The sequence below is a fragment of the Balaenoptera ricei genome, chromosome 2, assembly GCF_028023285.1.
Source record: "Balaenoptera ricei isolate mBalRic1 chromosome 2, mBalRic1.hap2, whole genome shotgun sequence".
Classification (NCBI taxonomy): Eukaryota; Metazoa; Chordata; class Mammalia; order Artiodactyla; family Balaenopteridae; genus Balaenoptera; species Balaenoptera ricei.
In genome coordinates this window covers 11,780,854-11,799,946 of record NC_082640.1, presented here as the reverse complement: position 1 = coordinate 11,799,946, position 19,093 = coordinate 11,780,854, and the positions used below count along the sequence as shown (strand labels likewise).

The 19,093-nt window shown below is 43.8% G+C and overlaps 1 protein-coding gene across 22 annotated transcripts in view; it reads left to right on the top strand.

The window, feature by feature from the left end:
• The window catches only part of KIAA1217 (KIAA1217 ortholog), a 494,732-nt gene that overhangs the window by 296,930 nt on the left and 178,709 nt on the right, over positions 1 to 19,093 (top strand). For 13 of the 22 annotated variants that reach the window (XM_059910993.1, XM_059911016.1, XM_059910959.1 and 10 more), the window contains exon 3: positions 13,223 to 13,303. The exons of the other annotated variants lie outside the window; for them this stretch is intronic. In XM_059910993.1, the coding sequence (XP_059766976.1) occupies positions 13,223 to 13,303 (81 nt within the window). The remainder of the gene's footprint in view (positions 1 to 13,222; positions 13,304 to 19,093) is intronic. 22 annotated transcript variants of the gene reach the window in all.

Genomic DNA, 19,093 nt, shown 5'->3' with positions numbered 1-19,093 from the left:
TACTTATTTATTTATTTATTTGTGGCTGCGTTGGGTCTCCATTGCTGCACGTAGGCTTTCTCCAGTTGCGGCAAGCAGGGGCTACTCTTCATTGTGGTGCACAGGCTTCTCATTGCGGTGGCTTCTCTTGTTGTGGAGCATGGGCTTCAGTAGTTGTGGCACACGGGCTCAGTAGTTGTAGCTCACGGGCTTAGTTGCTCTGCGGCATGTGGGATTTTCCCCGACCAGGGCTCAAACCCGTGTTCCCAGCATTGGCAGGCGGATTCTTAACCGCTGCGCCACCAGGGAAGTCCCAAGATAATCTTTAAAGAGTGATTGGGTCCATAGAAATTCTACCTTCTTTCCAGTGTTCCACATGGAGCAATCATGGGCCACATAATAGTTCTGCACTACATGCAATTAATTGCAAGGTGTGGTGTATATTTTAAGTAAAACTTAAAAACTATGCTTTACGCTTCTTATAAATGGGCGCTGATCTGCCTGTTGTAGATTATGGTGGCCAGAGCCCCACCATTCCCTTAAAATCTTTTTTTTTTTTTTTAATTGCCAACGAATCAAATGCTTTATCTGCTTAAACTCTGTTCTCTGCTCTGGATTTTAGAGCTCTTCAGTCACATTTCAGAACCAGCCGTGTTGAGAAGGTGAGTGTCAGTCGAAATAAATGCAGAGTCAAGGTCATTCGTGCTCTGCAGCCTTACCTTGAAAGAGTGAGTAGCTGTACCCAGAGGCAAAGGAACTGCCACTGTGCTTTAGTTGATGTTCTGCAAGTGGGATTTATTAACTTTGTGAAGGAAGTAGAAGGCCATCGTGATACTTGGTAAATTATGAGAGAGGCCAGTGGGTCAAAAAGAGGGGGATTCCATGCCAGACATCTTTGGCTAAGAATTGAAATACCGTGGAGCAAATAGTCTGAAAATTGTGAGTGACCTTCTCAACTTTATCCTAAACCCTCCTGCCTGGGGGTGCGAACCCATGGACGGAGTGTGACTTGGCCAGGATTTGGGGGAGGGGAGAATGGTGGCTGGCCAATTTCTTGGGATTCTCCAGGGAGTGCTGGAGGGTGAAAATGATGTTGAGGCCTCCCCGTGAGCCCTAGAATGACCGCATGTGCCCACACAGCAGCCTCAGACCCACGGCAGCCTCAGACCCATGGCAGCCTCGTGGGTCTTCCTGGCAGAAGAGGAGAGACATTTGCACGCAGGATGTATTCAGACCAGTGAGGAGTACTCATCTCCATGGTGTGGTTTCCTCTTTGCTCCCTGACTGCAGTTCCCCCATCCCCTTTACTGCACCTCAGAGCTGCCAAACCGGACCTCCTTCAGAGGAGGGAAGAGAAGGCCACTTCACCCCGTGCTGTTAACATTCGAGCATTGCACCTGCCCAGTGTTCTCAAGGACAGGAGGTGGGGCAACCCAGGCGGATGGTCCAGATGGAAGTGCCTGTGACCCATTTGGAGCTTATTGATGGTGAAAACCACCTTTACAGTAGCTCTGTATTTTGTTTGTAAGTCACAATTTCTGTTTTTCTTTCCCTTTCAACATATTATTCCTCATCGGGTTTGTTCCAACATATATTTTCAACATATTTCTGTGAAGTTTGGATGGGAGGAGTGTCAAAGGAGTTCTGCATTAAGGTTTTTGTGCCCTAGTTCTAGAAGGGGAGTTGGTAATCTTCTTAAATGATTTTTTTGAAAGCTTTTTAATGGCACCACCCAGTGTCCTGCTCATTGTGAACTGTGGTTGCAGCCCAGCTCACAAAATTCCATATTGACCATGATGAATAGGAGCTCTACAACTTTTACTTTTGCTAAAGGGCTCTTTTCTCTCTTCTGAGCACAGTCTGTCAGTTTTTCAGTGTAAGGCTAGAGGCTGTTTGTGTACTTAGAGCCTGTTTTCAACTTTTTACTTCTGCTATTTCCAAGCAATTAGGAAGGTCTGTTTAGAGTTGAATTGTTATGTGCACACATTCTATTTTAATTCATTGTAATTAGAGGGGCGCGTATTAAACTTCTTCAAGAAGAACTGCTAGGATCCAACCTTCTGTTTCAAAAGATTATTTTATGCGCAAAAATTTGACTGGATATTAAAAATGAGAGCCAGTAGTATTCACCCACCTAGAAGAATGTATGAACTCTACTCCTGTAATCTCAAAATCATACTAGAGAGCTACAGCTGGGGGTTTTTTTGTTGTCGGTGGTGGTGGTGTTTTTGTTTCTCCAAGGATTATTTACCTTAATTGCAATGTTAAAAATACTAATTTGTAATTATGGCCTCGATCATGTTGTATTTACTATAATGATGAGGTTTGATCACACACACTAGCTATTGATCATAGCCTGTGTTCCTTGTCTATTTAAGTAACAGTAATCCACTTCTGAATTTAAGAAATGGCATCACTCTCTTATTTGTTTGCTCTTAGCAGTGAAATGGAACTGTCAAGAAGAGTATTTGTATAAGAAGGGATTTTTCTCCCAGTAAAGCTTATTTGTTTTCACAATAATTTTCAGCCCCTATAATGTATTTGGGCTGTTTCTGGAGAATAATAGGCCAGAAGCTGGGAAATGAGGTCGGAGGCCAGCACTGAGCTCTCAGTAGTGTGGGCTGGGTCAGGAAGGTTGGCCAAGCCCCATCCACAGGGCTCCACACACCCGTGGCAGCAGAGAACGGGAGATCCAACCAGGAGTTAGGTTGGGGTCGGGAAGCATTGCAGCTCCACGGGAAGATGCGTCTCGGGACCTCAGAACAGCAAGTCTCACGTCGCGGCCCAGGCTCTCAGCTGGGGATGGGGGTGCTGACCTCCGCCGCCTGGATTTTCATCTGCTCGTGAATTGAAGCTGCGCGTTGAAGGTCTTGTGTCCCTGCTGCAGAGCCAGCTGCGATGGGCATAGGCATAGCCAAACCTTGTCCTTGAGCAGCAAAACATTTTAGCAGCTCTTTTCTGGGTGCATGCCTCAAGCTCCTTCTCCTTAACCATAACACCGCTGCTTTATTATTTTTAGAGCCTTACAGTTAGCAGTGCTTTTGTCTGCTTTCCCTCATTCGTGCTTCGTGGTGACCTTGTGAGGTCTGCAGGATGGCTGTTGCCATTTTGCAGATGTGGAAAGGGAGACTCGGTTGGTTTAATGGGCCCCATACAAAACCTAATGTCGGGTTAAATCACTCCTTCAAAGTAAAAGAGTTAATGAGGGCAGAACCTTGGTCTTGAACCCACGACCTTCTGACTTCAGGTTCTTCCCCCCTGCATGTGGAGCTTTGGAGATGGAGCGCTTGCAGCTCTGACCCAACATGCTAATAAGCCTTCCTTGGGAATGACTTGTGAGGGGCTCTCTGGTGTGGCAGGGGTGCTGGGGGGCAGTTGCGTCTAGAGCTAAGGTCTGCCGTAGAGGTTGACTCTGTGCTTTACACGTAAGGCAGTTGAGGACCAGGCTGATGCTACCTTACGTTGCGTGGGCGTCTCCTACTCTCGGCCCAGCACTTTCTGGACCACTGAGTCATACCCCCGCCTCACACAGGGTGCAGGACCCCCCTTGATAGTTCTGCCAGCCATCCTGGAATCTTCCAGAGTAGATGTGTGTGGAAAGGCCAGCCTCTGCTCGCTATAGGTCAAGGAAGACAAGAGTCTCAGAGTGGTGCGGACGCCAGCGCCTGGGAAGGTGTGAATCAGCACACTTCTGACGCAGGTTTGGGGATCTGAGAGGTTCCAGACTCTGTGCCTGTTTTCTGTGGGAGAAAAAGGGGAATTAGAATTGCATTCCCAACTGGCCTCAGTAAATGACCCCATTTCTTACCCCACCTCCCCTCCCTATTAAAATTAAATTCTCTTACCTCTCCGCCCTATGAAAATTCTTTTTGTTTTAAATTTCTATAAGGTTTAAAAAATTTTTTTTTAATCAGTCATCAATTTTATACACATCACTGAATACATGTCAATCCCAATCGCCCAATTCAGCACACCACCATCCCCACCTCACCGCAGTTTTCCCCCCTTGGTGTCCATACGTTTGTTCTCTACATCTGTGTCTCAACTTCTGCCCTGCAAACCGGTTCATCTGTACCATTTTTCTAGGTTCCACATATATGCGTTAATATACGATATTTGTTTTTCTCTTTCTGACTTACTTCACTCTGTATGACAGTCTCTAGATCCATCCACGTCTCAACAAATGACTCAATTTCGTTCCTTTTTATGGCTGAGTAATATTCCATTGTATATATGTACCACATCTTCTTTATCCATTCGTCTGTCGATGGGCATTTAGGTTGCTTCCATGTCCTGGCTATTGTAAATAGTGCTGCAGTGAACATTGGGGTGCATGTGTCTTTTTGAATTACGGTTTTCTCTGGGTATATGCCCAGTAGTGGGATTGCTGGGTCATATGGTAATTCTATTTTTAGTTTTTTAAGGAAAAGTTTTTAAAATTTTTTTTAATTTTTAAATTTTTCTTGGAGTATAGTTGATTTACAATGTTGTGTTAGTTTCAGGTGTACAGCAAAGTGATTCAGTTACACATACACATATATTCATTCTTTTTTCGATTCTTCTCTCATATAGGTTATCACAGAGTATTGAGTAGAGTTCCCTGTGCTAGACGGCAGGTCCTCGTTGGTTATCTACCTTATATAGAGTAGTGTGTGTATGTTCATCCCAAGCTTCTGATTTATCCCTCCCCCCAGCCCCGAAAATTCTTACCTTTTGTCAGGTCTCGAGCCCGAGAAGGCTACTCCCAAGGCACGGTCCAGTCAGATCACGGTTGAGGCAAGGGCTAACTGGCGCCTGCCGTTCCGGCACAAAGCACAAAGCTGCTTCTTGCAGCACTTTCCCGGACTGGCCCCTATTAAAGCAAGGGTGGAATGGATTGCAAAGCCTTTGTATAATGAGGGAGGAATGGAAACTTCCGGTTTGGAAGGCCTTTCTCTTCTTGAGGGGTTTGGAGTATTTTTGATGAACTTGAGTTTCGTGTTCCAGGGCAAGAGGGTTTTGGTGAAAATGGAAGAGAAACCCTGCCCAACAGAACTTCCGTATCAGATGGAGATTTTCCTCCTTTCGAGAAGGTGTGAGAGCAGCCGAGGAGCACAGAGCACGGGGGAGTCAGGGTGACGGGCTGGCAGGCTCTGATGGGGCATGAATGCCCTGATGGGGCATGAATGAAGCAGCGGTGGCTGGAGAGGCTGGCGTGAGTGCGCCTGAGCTCGCCCACCTGCCGGCTGTAGGCATGGCCCCTCGGGCACGTATCTGAACTCCTCACACCCAGCGAGGTCATTGGGTCCAGGGGGAAGCCCTCAAGTCAAGAGGCTGCAGGAAGCCCAGGCACCCAGAGACCACCACCTCCTGTCCTCCAGCCTTCCATCCATTCATTCTAGAAGGGAAGTCTGAGCCCTGGAGACACCCTGCCTTCCTGGTGGTTACACTCGTGTGTGGGGCAGGGGGGCGCCAGGGAGACAGACAAGAAACCACCAAGGAAGTAAAATATCCAGTGTATCCGGTGGCATTAATGCTGCGGAGGAAAAGTCAGCAGGGTTCTCAAGGAGCCGGTCATGCTGGTGGCCATAGGCTGTCCCCGGTGGGGGAACACCTGTCACCCTTGTGGAGATGACCCGGGTTAGCTCTTCCCAAACGCTCTCCACCTGGCAGGCATATTTCCAAGCCAGCTGACTTCCGTTTCCCTCTTTGTTATGTGGGAACGTGGAGGATCGGGAAGGGACTCGGAGATCTGTTCACGAGACACCAGTCAGTCTTATAAATAGCTCCCCGAAGTGTTTGTTATCCTACGGACACCTTTCATTTCCATGAGACTCGACTCTTTCAAATCCCTCATAGATCTATTGCGTCACTTAAGGCTCCTGCTCTAGGAGGTGGGAAGGGTGGAGATTGAGACACCAAACGGAAGATGTGCGACCAGGGTTAGTCTTAGGATAATTGAGAGTCGCTGTGGCACAGGCTGTCCTATGGGAGCAGTGACCGTAAACCAGGGTGGTAGCTGATTCACTTTGTTATAAAGCAGAAACTAACACACCATTGTAAAGCAATTAGACTCCAATAAAGATGTTAAAAAAAACATGGTGGTGCAGCTCCAGGGAGAACTGGCTGAATGTCTGCCCTGCATGTGGCAGGTTTGCTTGCTTCCTTCACAATCTGTTTTTGCAGACAATGGCAAGGTCATAGAAAAAATTGTGTGACCCTGCAAACCCACTACTTTGAAGACCAGCACTCCATTGTATGCATAAGTATACTAAGTTTATTTGGGTTTTGTTTTTCTTTAAAGCAGACTCCTTCCCACCATTTGACTCATGAGAACACGCACAAAGAGGGGTTAAGACACTTTCCTTGGCCCCATACTGGGTAAGAGCCGTGGCAATCCTATTATTTATCAGGCTCTTATTAAGTCAGGTGCTGCCTTATTGTATGCTAGGCACTGGGGTTAGCGTTTTTCATAAGTTATCTTATTTCATACAACAAACTGTAATTTAAGTCTTATTATTAATATTTCTATTATCTTATGGATGAGGAAGCTACAACATGACCAAGGAAGGTAGCATTTCCAAGGTACATGGCCCAAAGTCTCACAGATATTAAGTGCTGAAACGGAGGCTCAAGCCCAGTTTTCTTTCCAAAAGAAAAGAAAAGTTGTTTTCCCAACCACTGTCCTAAATTCACTACAGAATTACTTCGGATTTTTAGTTAATTAGAAATTCTTAAGATTTCTTAAGATTCTTAGTTAATTAGAAATTCTTAAGATTTCTACCCTGAACTCTTTCTGTGACATGTTGCAGCCTTTTTTATTTGTGTGTTTATCCTTCAGAATCCTCAGACGTCATCCTACATTTTAAGCTTACGGTTGACCCAGGAACAGCATTGGGTTTGAGCTGCGTGGGTCCACTTATACGTGGATTTTTTTCAATAAATATATTGGAAAAATTTTTTGAGATTTGCAACAGTTTGAAAAAAAACTTGCAAATGAACCGCATAGCCTAGAAATATCCCCCCAAATTAAGAAAGAGGTATGTCATGAATGCATAAAATATATGTAGATATACATATGACATGCACAATATGTGTTAATCAACTGTTTATGTTAACAGTAAGGCTTCTTGTCAACAGTAGGCTATTAGTAGTTAAGTTCTGGGGAGTCAAAAGTTGTACATGGATTTTCAGCTATGCAGGGGGTGGGAGGTGTAATGCCTCTAACTCCCCAAGTTGTTCAAGGGTCAACTGCATTCTTATATCAATTATAAATCTTAGCATGACTTAGAAAGCCTCACACGTCCACCTAATTTGATTCCGTCTCTAATATTTTAAACATTTTTAGAAGAAGAATTATATTACACTTGGGTTTCTCAGTTGAGTAACTTTTTTTTTTCCTTTTAACCCCAAATAACCTGAAATTGCTTGGTCTCCAAGCTGATAGAACTCTGTGTCTTTAGGATAGAATTATTTCTAAGACTGTTTCCCCAACATTTGCTTTTGTTGGGCTCTTTAGTTTTGTGCCACAGTGGCTACTAATGTTAAATCAACTCTCTTTCCCTTCTGTCATTGGTAGCAGCTACACAAACGGTCAGCCCATTGTGGTTTCTTTCGAAGACTGGTTACGTACCTCCAAAGTGAGTTTGTACAGGGGACTCTGTGAGGTATACTGAAGAGGGTGAAGACTGACGAAAAGCAGTTAGTGTGGAGTGCGTCTTGTTTCCTCCTAAGCTTGGGACGTCAGCTGCTTCCTTCCATCATGCTGGCGACTGTATTATCGTACTTGCTAAGTTCAAGGCGCCCCCTTGTGGTGCAACTGATACTAATCAACATGAGAAAACAAAATGGCGAGATTACAAGTGATACAGAGGCAATGCCTTTGGATATAATCTTATTGCTCTCCTCATTTTTAAGGCTCTCAAAAGAATAAAACATTTTTTCTCCTTTTGTTTTAAATTCATCTGTAGCTATTCAGCTCATATTCAATGCTAAGTTTTTTGGAGGTAGAAGCGAATCAGAAAAGCAAGCGCAAATAATTTGATGCCAAATCCCAGGTGACTTTTAAAAATAATTTCGTTTTTTTTTTTTTTTTAAATGAAAGCTTCTTTATTTATTTATTTATTTTTATTTTTGGCTGTGTTGGGTCTTCGTTTCTGTGCAAGGGCTTTCTCCAGTTGTGGCAAGCGGGGGCCACTCTTCATCGCGGCGCGCGGGCCTCTCACTGTCGCGGCCTTTCTTGCTGCGGAGCACAGGCTCCAGACGCGCAGGCTCAGTAACTGTGGCTCACGGGCCCAGTTTGCTCCGCGGCATGTGGGGTCTTCCCAGACCAGGGCTCGAACCCGTGTCCCCTGCATTGGCAGGCAGATTCTCAACCACTGCGCCACCAGGGAAGCCCCGTTATTTTTTATTACAAAAGTAATACTTGTAAATTCTAGAAATGTTAGAAAGAACAGATAAAGAGTAAAAGAATCATTTACCCTCTCACAACCCTCATGGATTAACGTTTTGTTATGTATCTTTTTTTTTTTAAGGCATATAGACTCAAAAGAAAACCAAACGTGCCATTTTTCGAACATGATTATATGTGTGAACTTCATTCTGTGTTGTTACAGAGTCAGTTACTTCATCATTCTTAGTGTTGCTTGATTTGGTTGGTTCCATTGTGTGCACACTTTACAATATACAGACACAACACCATGTGGGGTTTCCTTGTAGGTTATTGTAGATTTCCTTATGATTAATTGCTCGAAATAGAATGGCTGAACCAAAACGGTGTACAAAATTTTAAGACATTTGACATTTATTGCCTGGTTATTTGTTAAAGTAAGGCATCTTTTTGACAACGCAATTTTTTTTTTTAAAGTTTCAAATTCCTAGCATTTGCCTTCTTAGTCTGTGCCAAGAATTGTGCATCGTGTTTTACATGCCTCAGTCTCAATTAATCCTCACAACAACCATGCGACTTAAATACTATTAATGTCCCCACTTACAGATAAGGAAGGTCAGGCTTAAGGAAAATAAATCGCTGTCACGTGACTACAAAAGCAGGAAGACAGTAGCAGGCTTTCAGAAAGGTGATTAAAAATAGCGCTTTGCATCCCTCCAATCTTGAACTAAGTGGAAACTAAGAGTGATAATTTTCTATTTGTAAAATAAAGACAGTAAGAGAGGAGGAAGAGGAAATGTGCTTCCATAAATTTAGAAACATGAATAAAAATCTAAGTTGAGGCTCTGGCAATTAGATCTTCATGTGAGAAGATATGGTGGACAACTTAGTGATTACTGTGTAATTACAAACTCTAGGGAACTCCTAATATAGACATGTTTTCACTAGATCTTTTCATTTTGTTCCTGAATGCATTTTCTTTAACCACAGTTAGTCTTCAGACTGGTTCAACCACTCCCAAGTAGTCAAAAGTTGACTAAAGGGAAAGTGGTATCAGAAAAATCTCCAATTTCTGAGTGAAACCAGAACTTTTTTGTGAGTTCAAAGAATTTGGCAATCTCCAACCTTTTTGCAGTTCTTCTTCTCTCATTGTTGCTCACTAGAGACTTAACATTTCACTTTTGCCACCTTTATCCATACTCTTTTGATTTTTCTATTGTTATATAACTCTTTATTATAGAAAACTCAGACACAGCAAAACAAAGAAAATAAATATCCCCCATCAGTGTTACAAATACTGTGTTTATTGTTCATCTTTGGTTCTCTCTGCCACATCTGGGCGTTAGGCATTTGCCCAATATTTGCTATTCCTGGTCAGCTCTTCTTGGGCTCATCAGCATTGTTTTTATTCTTAAGGAAAAAAAAAAACTGTTAAACCTGTTTTCCTTCCAGCTACACTTAGCCTTTCAAAGACATTCCAAGTACCATTCAGTATAAGAGCAACATCTGTAGTTTCTCTGCCATTTTCCTCTTCGGATAGCCATTGGATTTATTAGGAGTCTTTGAGGTAATTAAAGTGTCCTTCTGTTTAATTTTTACAGCGTTACTATTTTTGCCGCTCCAGCTGTTTCCTTGTGGTGGTAAGCTGTCGGTTTTTTTCCAGTTACATTTCCCTTAATCTTGATGTAACCTCACTATATTGATAAAGTACTTGACTATCATTATAATTCTCTGAAGTGACTTGCAGACACTTGACTCCTTTCCCACCCAGTCTTTTTTTTTTTTTCTTTAAGAACAATTTTCTAGTTTATAGTCAAATCCATAAATCAGGCTTATAAGTTCTACGCACTTGATTTAACGGGAGTATGTGAGTGGCCTAATAAAATCCACTTTTCTTTCTCTGCTTTCTTACTGTCGGGCTCAAAACCTGTAGGGCTCAAAATATTTTCCACGCAGATGGAGCCTGGCAAGAAGTGAAAAAGTTTCCTGTGAGTTTCATTTTGTAATCCTGAGAAAATTTATATCAGTGTAGAGATTAATGTTCCTGTGACCTCAAGTTCTAGAGCCCTTTCTCTGTAGGAGCCATTGCATCTTCTGAGATGGACCCCCCCCCAGCACCCCTGGGTCCTTCCTGCTCTGACACAGGGACACTCCTCCAGCTTTTTATTTATTTATTTATTTATTCTTTTTTTGGCTGTGTTGGGTCTTCGTTTCTGTGCGAGGGCTTTCTCTAGTTGCGGCAAGCAGGCGCCACTCTTCATCGCGGTGCGCGGGCCTCTCACTGTCATGACCTCTCTTGCTGCGGAGCACAGGCTCCAGACGCGCAGGCTCAGTAGTTGTGGCTCACGGGCCCAGTTGCTCCGCGGCATGTGGGATCCTCCCAGACCAGGGCTCGAACCCGTGTCCCCTGCATTGGCAGGCGGATTCTCAACCACTGCGCCACCAGGGAAGCCCACTCCTCTAGCTTTTGCATTTCCTTGACCTTAGTCAACGAAGGCAAGAAAGACGCAGCCACGGTTGGGTTTGCTCCAAGCGTGGAGCGTTTGACCATTTATGTGATTCTCTTGCCCTTTCTTCCTTGGATTTCAGGTGATTCTCACCTAAAGGAGCTGCTGTAGTGACTTTCTTTGTCCCCTCTTGTCCAGCTTTTCTAAGCTTGTTGCAGGTTTCTCTGCTGAGAGTCGCCTTGCAGAGAGAGGTTGGGGGTCTCTGCCCCTCCTGGCAGCCTCACGGTTGGGGCGCTGGTCTCCTCTAGCCCCTTCTGTTCTCTGTCGCCTGTGTGCAGGGCTGTGTCCCCCCCAGGTCCTCTGCCCTCAGCCCATTTTATTCCCCATCTCCTTGAGATGGAAACTCTGTGATTTTCTGTACCTCTTTCCCCCTTGTCTGTCCACAACAGCTCTTCAAATCTATCCTCCTGTTTGCATCTTGCACTTCTATTTATCATGCACCTACAGGGTGTTATTATTTGTGGTCTACACTGGGGTATTTCTTTCATAGTTGATGAAACCTATAAACTTGGGAACAGGAGAATCAGAGGCCCTACAGCAACCCTCACCTTTCAAAGGAGAATATATTCACCTCAAAAAAAACCTTTATGAGGTCAGTCTAGCTAATAGTTCTTCTAATGGTGTCACTCCCCTATTCTCTTAAAAGTCTCTTCAAAGTCTTTTCCTTTTTTTTTTTTAACCCCCAGGTGCATTCTGGGTAGAATATTTTAGTACTGTTCTTGTCTGGAGACCTGTCTTCTGGCTTTTGGAGATAGCTCTCTGAATTCAAGTGTTCTTTTTCTTGTGGAGATTTGTGTCTGATATGTGTGAGATTAGGTTCTAAATAATACAGAATTATTCAGAAATAAAGGACATACATGCATAGTACATATCTATATCTAAGTCTATCATGGTGGTATGAATCATGGATATTGTATAATTCAGTTATGATGGTATTTAGGGGCTCTGTTTGTGCTGGTTATCCATATGGATATATCTGTAATGCATATGCAGTAACTTATGAAGTGAGCTGCCAAATCGTGACACCTCATTGGCTGATTTTTTTCTCTTTTTTGCCTTTTTCTTTTGAATTGTGGAAAAATATACATGACTTACAATTTAGCACCTTAACCATTTTTAAGTGTACAGTTCAGTAGCGTTAAGTACGTTCACGTCGTTGTACCGCCAACCTCCAGAACTCTTTTCATTTTACTAAATTGAAACTCTGCATGCATTAAACAACTATTCCCCAATCCCCCTTCCCCAGCCCCTGGTGACCACCATCCTACTTTCTATCTCTATGAATTGACTGCTGTACATACCTCACGTAAGTGAACTCATACAGTATTTGTCTTTTTGTGACTGGCTTGTTTCACTTTGTATTATGTTCTAAAGGTTAATCAATGTTGTAGCATGTGACAGAATTCCTTTTTAAGGCTGAATGTCTTTCAATATGTATAGACTACATTTTGTTTATCCATTCATCTGTTGATGGACATTTGGGTTGATTCCACCTTTTGGCTATTGTAAATAATGCCACCATGAACGTGGTGGTAGAGATATCTCTTTGAGACCCTGCCTTTCATTCTCATGGCTGATTTTGGATGCAAGAGTAAGTCATTCTTCTTGCATGAGGATTATGAAATTTTCATGTTTTAAAACACAAAACCATCTTTCCATCATGGTTTTTTAAAAAAATTAAGTTGTCCGAAAGTTAGTCAGTGGATCAATAAGAATTGAAATGTTTGAATACTGGTACAGTAAGCATAGTAAATGGAAGACATCCTCCAGGGTCAGCCAGGTTCAGATGTCAGAATTTGTTCCCTGAACTATAATTCTGATCTGCTGTTCCTGTAAGTATTCACCTTGGATCTTCTCGTGAAGAAGTCTTGTCATCTGGTGTGGCACAGCCCAGGCACAAAAAGTCCTGCACTCTTGTCTTCATAGAGCAGCCCAGTGGCCAGTGGCCCAGTGGCCAGTGCCAATCAAGATGGCAGGCTGGGGCTCACCACCAGACTGCATTCTGACTGAGGAAGGTATTTCATTCTGGCTCTGGTCACCCGCCTGCAACCTTGAGACACCCTCAAGGACAACAAGGCAGTGTGACATATTCTCAAATGACCAGGTGAACTTAGAAGGGCCCCGCTGTAAGATATGTCGGGGACAACTCACTGCCAGTCAGGGCTGGCTTTCACCATATCTCTCTAAATCCTAAGGATGGAACTGCCACCCTTCTGTCTTTCTTTGTCTGGGGAGAGGGCTTCACGGTGCTGCATTCTCATCATGAACAAATAGATGATTCCTTTGGGTCAACTCTTCTTTTTCTGTTCCTGTTTTCACCCTTTTTCTTTTCTATTTTTTTTTTCTCTCTTTTTCTCCTGATACACAGGCTTTGCAGCACATGCTGATCTCTCTTCAGGCAGAACTTGACATTCAAAGGTACTTGATGAAAATTGAATCATCTCAGCGAGTTAGTACTTCACCTTTTCTTCTCTGCATTGAGTCCTACCTCGCCGCATGCCTTTTCGCTCAGCCGCGTGTGGCATTCTAATGAGTGTCAGCCTCTCCCTGTCCCCGTCTACCCGGAGCCTGGGTTTAAACCTCTCAGAGCCAAATGCTTGCAGCATTCCTAAACTTGTGCATTTTTTTTTTTTAATCATGAGAGTGAATATTAAAAATGAACACTAATTGCATGCTTGCTTCAAAATCTGTCATTAACTTTTCCACAGTTTGAGTTGTGTGATCAGCAGTAACGCAACAGCAATTCAGAGATCTCTGCACAATCCTCTGAAAAGTGGGGCTCTGGCCGCAGCAGCTTGCTCAAGGCAGAAAGTTTCTGGAAGTGGAACAGAAACCTGTCCTTCTAACAGCCTCAGAGCTCTGGGACTCTTCCTTCGCTTGGCTCCGAAACATCCAGTATGGGGTCCAGACCATTTCACTGGCATACATCTTAATAATAAAAATGATAGGAACAGACATATTTATATAAAATTTACTAGGCACCAAGCACTGCTCTAAGTGCTTTACAAGCATTAACCTCTCACACCAGCCCCATGGGGTAGGCATCCGATGGTCCCCATTTTATAAATGAAGAAACTGAGGCACAGGGAAGTTCAATACCTTGCCCAGGGCCACATAACAGGTAAGTTAGAGTTGGGACTCCAAGCAGTAAGGCCCCAGAGTCAGTTTCAATATATTATTTATTTCCCCATAGTCCTCAATGGCCCCTATTTCATAATAGGTCAGTTTAGAATGTTCCACCTGGAAGGGAGTGGAGAGTTTCCAGTACTTGGACACCTGGCTTGGCATTGGATACCTGTACCAACTGACCCATTGGCACACGGCCACCCGTATCCTTTTTGTCCCCCAAACGTGGCCTGTTTCTTTATTGACTCCGGAGCTTGCCCAGATGAGAACCATTTGGTCTTTACTGCGAGGCCCAAAGCACACTGTGCTTAGGAAGCATCCAGCGGTCTGGCTTTAGTGCATCTGTGACTTCCTGGCCATTCGGTCAGTCTTCAGTGACCTCTTCACCTTCCTTTTCTTAATTATCAGTCTCTTTGATCTTTTCTAAGGTCACAAGCTCAAATTAGAAAGTTCCTGCCCAAACGAACAGACATAGAAGGAAAAGTGGGGGGACATATACTACAGAGACCCATGGTCCTACTCCACACCAGCTCAGTTCTGATGAGGTGTTTACCTTTAATTTTTTCCACGAGTTCTTACTTGTTTTCACATCTGTATAATTCATGCAAAATAGAGCTGTCTTTATGATTTCCTTGCACACATATTGTGCACCAAATAGAAATGCAGAAAAGGAAGCATGGTGAGCTCTTCCCCACAACTCTACATGCTGCCATTAACTGCTCCTTTCTACTTTCAGAACAGAGACTTGACATCGTGATGTAGGGTTTTCTGCAGAGTTTGGGGTCCATCTCACAGTTCTTTCAAAGCCTGAGATAAATTCTCAAGGCTAACTTTTATTTTTTGACATATCAGCAAATAATGGGATATGTGTGAATTTTTCAAGAGCTTTCTTTTTTAAGGCTTTAAACACAAGTTACAGTGACAATGGTGTTTTTTGGAGAAGGAGTGGGATGAAAGTTCAGGTGGGAAATGGAAGATGTTCTTTCTTCTCTTTGATAAAGAGTGACTCCCAGAGCCTCTGAGGATGTCACAGTCTCTATTTTGAAGTTGGAAGTAATCATTTACCGCCTTCAGGCAAGGTGGTGGCAGTAAGAGGTCGGGTGTGTCCTCTCCTCGCACACAGGACCCCACAAACCGTGGGACCTCCCGACCACAGCAGGAAGCCAAGCCATGTAGAACCATCCTTACGAGAATGTACTACATAGGAGCAGCTGAATGCTTTCCATCATTTACTGTTGACAAATTCCTGTGCGTTTTTTCCTCAGTGACTCCTCACCACAGTTATATCAAGCAGATACTCAGATTTTTTTTTTTTTATAAAAGTGAGAACTAAGGTTCAAAGAGCTTCCCTAGGGGATCGCAGTCCCAGTGCCTGGCAGGATTGGAGTCTGTGTTCTGCAAGAGCAGCGTGACAAAAAGACTAAAGTCCTCTCATTCTAAATCTTGTTTTCCTTCCATCTCTCCAAACTCTGGTATTTTTTCTTATAGCAGAACTAGAGGGAAAAAGAACCTTTGGCCTGAAAAGCTCATGGGAATTTTCACAAGGTGTTTTTTCATTTGAAAATCAATGCAGGGGGAATTGGGAGGGCAGTTGGTGGTGGTAATGGGCTGTGTGTGTTTAGAAACGAGCGTTTGAAAACTAACAGCAGCTTCTACTCCCAGGATGTCCGGAAAGGGTTCTGGCCTCAAGCACTGAAGCTTGGTGACCTCGGGCACCACAGTATCCCCGCTGATACTGAAGGCCAGCTCCTTCTTCACTGTGAGGATGGAGATCTTCAAATCTCCCAGGACAGGCTGAGGAAGGGGGGCCTCTGCTATCGGGGAAACCTCTTTGGTTTCACAACAATGTAGTTAAGCTCTAGGGGCATCACCCCTGGGCCTGGGGTCCCACATCCTCTCCAAACTGAAGTCTGGGCTGCAGAGATGAGCTTAATAATGGCTTTTGTAAGGAGGCCTTCTAAGGTGCATATTTAGTACTAAGTGTGATGCTGGTTGTATTTTACTTGAAATTTCAAAGCCTGCAAGCAGGTCCCTTTCCTTTCATCTCTGTAATAACACATCCTCACGGGGACACCTATTATCCTGAAGCCTTTTAACTGCATTCCAGGCACTCTGAGTTGCAAAGGCACCTGCTGCCTTGCTCAAGCCCCTCCCAATGCGGACGGTAGGAGCCAAAGCCTCGGAAACTGTTTGTTTGTTTATAATGCACACCGTCTTGGTTCACGAGTAAAAGGAAAGAGAAAGAAACGGATTGGATTGATTGACTTAAGGCAGCTCGCAATAAAGAGACATCTGCCTTCAGGTGGCTAAACTAAAAATCGAAAGGGAAAACCTCATAAGAGGAGGAGACAAAGTTATGAATATGGCTAACTGATTAGCTTGAACATTAAATTTAGCTTCGACTTTTCTGATATATGCTGTATTTTATATATATTTGATATACTTCTCATTATAGGACAAAGTAATACTTATGACTCCTTCACAAGGCAGAATTATTTTCCTTGTTTTAAATAATAAAAGAAACATTGTTTGCTCATGCCTTCAGAAAAGGGACATCCATCAATGTAACAGACAGGATCAACAGGAAAACAGCAGTATTCTTTCTTCATCTGGCCTTTTATTTTACATCAACTCCTTCAAGATGAAGCACAACACTAAATAATAATTGCAGGAACGTGCGTCTGAAAGGGGTGAGGGGCTGAGTTAATGAGATCCAGTTTTGGAACTTGCTGATGGTGTAAGTTTCTAACTTGATGGAAGGATGCTGAAGAGAGATGATGGCGAGCCAGGCCTCATCATCTTTAAATACGATTTATCTCTTTCTGTCTTTGAAGGGAAGTCAGAGAGCAGCCGATTCAAGGTGTTATATCAAAAGCGAGTCTGTCACATCCCAGGTAGGCCACCAGGCAGGCAGGTGGCAGGTTGACATCCAAACATCCTGGAAGTGGGAAAGGCTACACCTTATCTGTGGGTCAGCCCACTTTGGCCTCTTCTCCAGGCACAGCTAAACCTCTTAAAGGAAAAAAGAAAAAGAATCGCATCATCTACATATTATGAAGGGATTGGAAAGTAGAAAATATCCAAGAGATGGTAGAAAATTGCTAAAGTTCCAAATTTACCTGGAGTCAAATTGTAAAAGCCTTAAAATGCAGTTACTGTAAGAGTGTCGGAGCTCTGGATAGGAGAGTCTGTCTCCTTAAAAGGTGAAGTGCATGATCTGCATGTCCAAAAAAATTGAATTAATGACTTTGGGCTCTTCTTTCTTAATCATTTCTTTTTTGGAAGTGGAAGTCTGTGCAATTTTGGATTCCTGCAAAATTTTGCATGGCATGAAAATGGAAATGCGTCTTTGTTCCCATGTTTTCCCCATGAATTTGTGTCCTTGTTTCAGGGGCCATCTATGAGGACAAACCTTTTACCTGGAATCTAATTGTAGGAAATAACACATGAGAAGCCCAGTTGGGCATGGGTATCTTCAGATCACCATAGACAAGAATCCTTCTGGATTCTAAATGTTTTGTGAGAAAGTCTTCCCTTCCCCTGATCCACTCTAGAAAAATATCATGCTTACCCAGTAAATCTCTGATTTGCAAGAGCAATATTATCCTCATTTTGGAGAAATAAAGAAGAAAGTATATTACTCATAATACTATTGTGTAAAAGAAACCAAGGCTAATATTTGGGTGTATTCCTTCCATTTCTTAGATTATGAAAAAAAAGTTCTTTAAAACACCTTGATTATGACTGCATAGTATTCCATAGTGTGGCTCCATTGCGATTTGTTAACCAGCCTTCTCAGTTGTTTCTAGATTTATTTATTCTATTAAAGATGTAATATGTACAGATTTGTTCCCTGACCCTCAACTATAGTAAGTATCACTCTTCTTCATTTTTGTATATCAAATTAATCTGGCTTGGCTTCAGCAGTTATTGAGAAATGTGTTCTCGTCACTTGGGGTCATAAAGAAATCCTAGGGATCGCATCTAGTCTGATAGAACTGGGTAAGGTTTCTGGGTCTCCTGGGACTCAGCAGATGGCCTCCTGGTGGTCTGTTTGCAGGTGGGCTCGCGGGGCTGTCTGCCAGGCTAAGCCAAGGCACACCTTTCAGCTGCTCTGAGCACACCACACACCCCCCTCCACCCGGGCCACTCCTTGTAAATGGAATCCAGGCCTCCACAGTTTGAAGAACATCATCACCCATCACCACCACCACCAACAAAGCTAGCGTCCTCTTCCTGGCCCTGCAAAGCCACTCACCCCCCTCTTCCTGCCCAGCTAGCAACCCTTCTCCTCTCACACTGGGGGGGTCGGGGGTGGGCAACCCCAGACTCATCTTCCAGACACCTTTACCCTCTGAGCCCAATCTAGGGAGGGAGTCTTTGGGGAGGCCTCTGTAGCACTGAGACACTGATCACAGCCCTTCCACCGGGGAGGACCTTGGAACACAAAAGCTTGGCAGTTTCCCCAGGAAGTTGGGGATGGGGGTAGATGTTCCATCATGTGTGTTGCTGACGGCCATGAGGACAAGATAAGTTGATAGTATCTCAGAAGAGTCATCTGACGCACAGATACCTCGAAGGAGAGTGTCTGTGTCGTGTGATGCTTCTTGAAATAGTGAGGAAGCATCCTTGTCTGAACACAGGTGTCCTTGTCATGCGTTCCTTGGCATCTGCAGGAGGGGGCTTTGCCTGGTGAGAGCGCGTTGGCAGAGGGACCCTGCCTGTCTCACTCGGCTCTGTGCAGTGCCTGCCTCGCCGCAGGGACGCCTGTGGCCGCCTCTGGCCGGGGAGGCGAGGGGAGCTGACTCCTCAGCCTCACGGCCTTTTCATCTTTCTGATCTGTTAATGAACTAATAGGCACATTGAAGGAAAAATGGGGAAGCAAAAGACACAGCTGTACTTTGCTCAACTGCTGAATCGTCTGATTTTAGTCCAGACCAAACAGCTTTTCTGTTTTCACAGGTGAAAATCATGAAAAATGTCTGGGTACCCTTTTGGTGGAAAGAGGGAGGAAGGGGTTGAAATATTACCCTTGAAGAAACAGGGTATAAACTGAGTTTATCAAGGATAATTCATCGCAATAAATCCTAGAGAAAAATGTATCCCCTTTGTC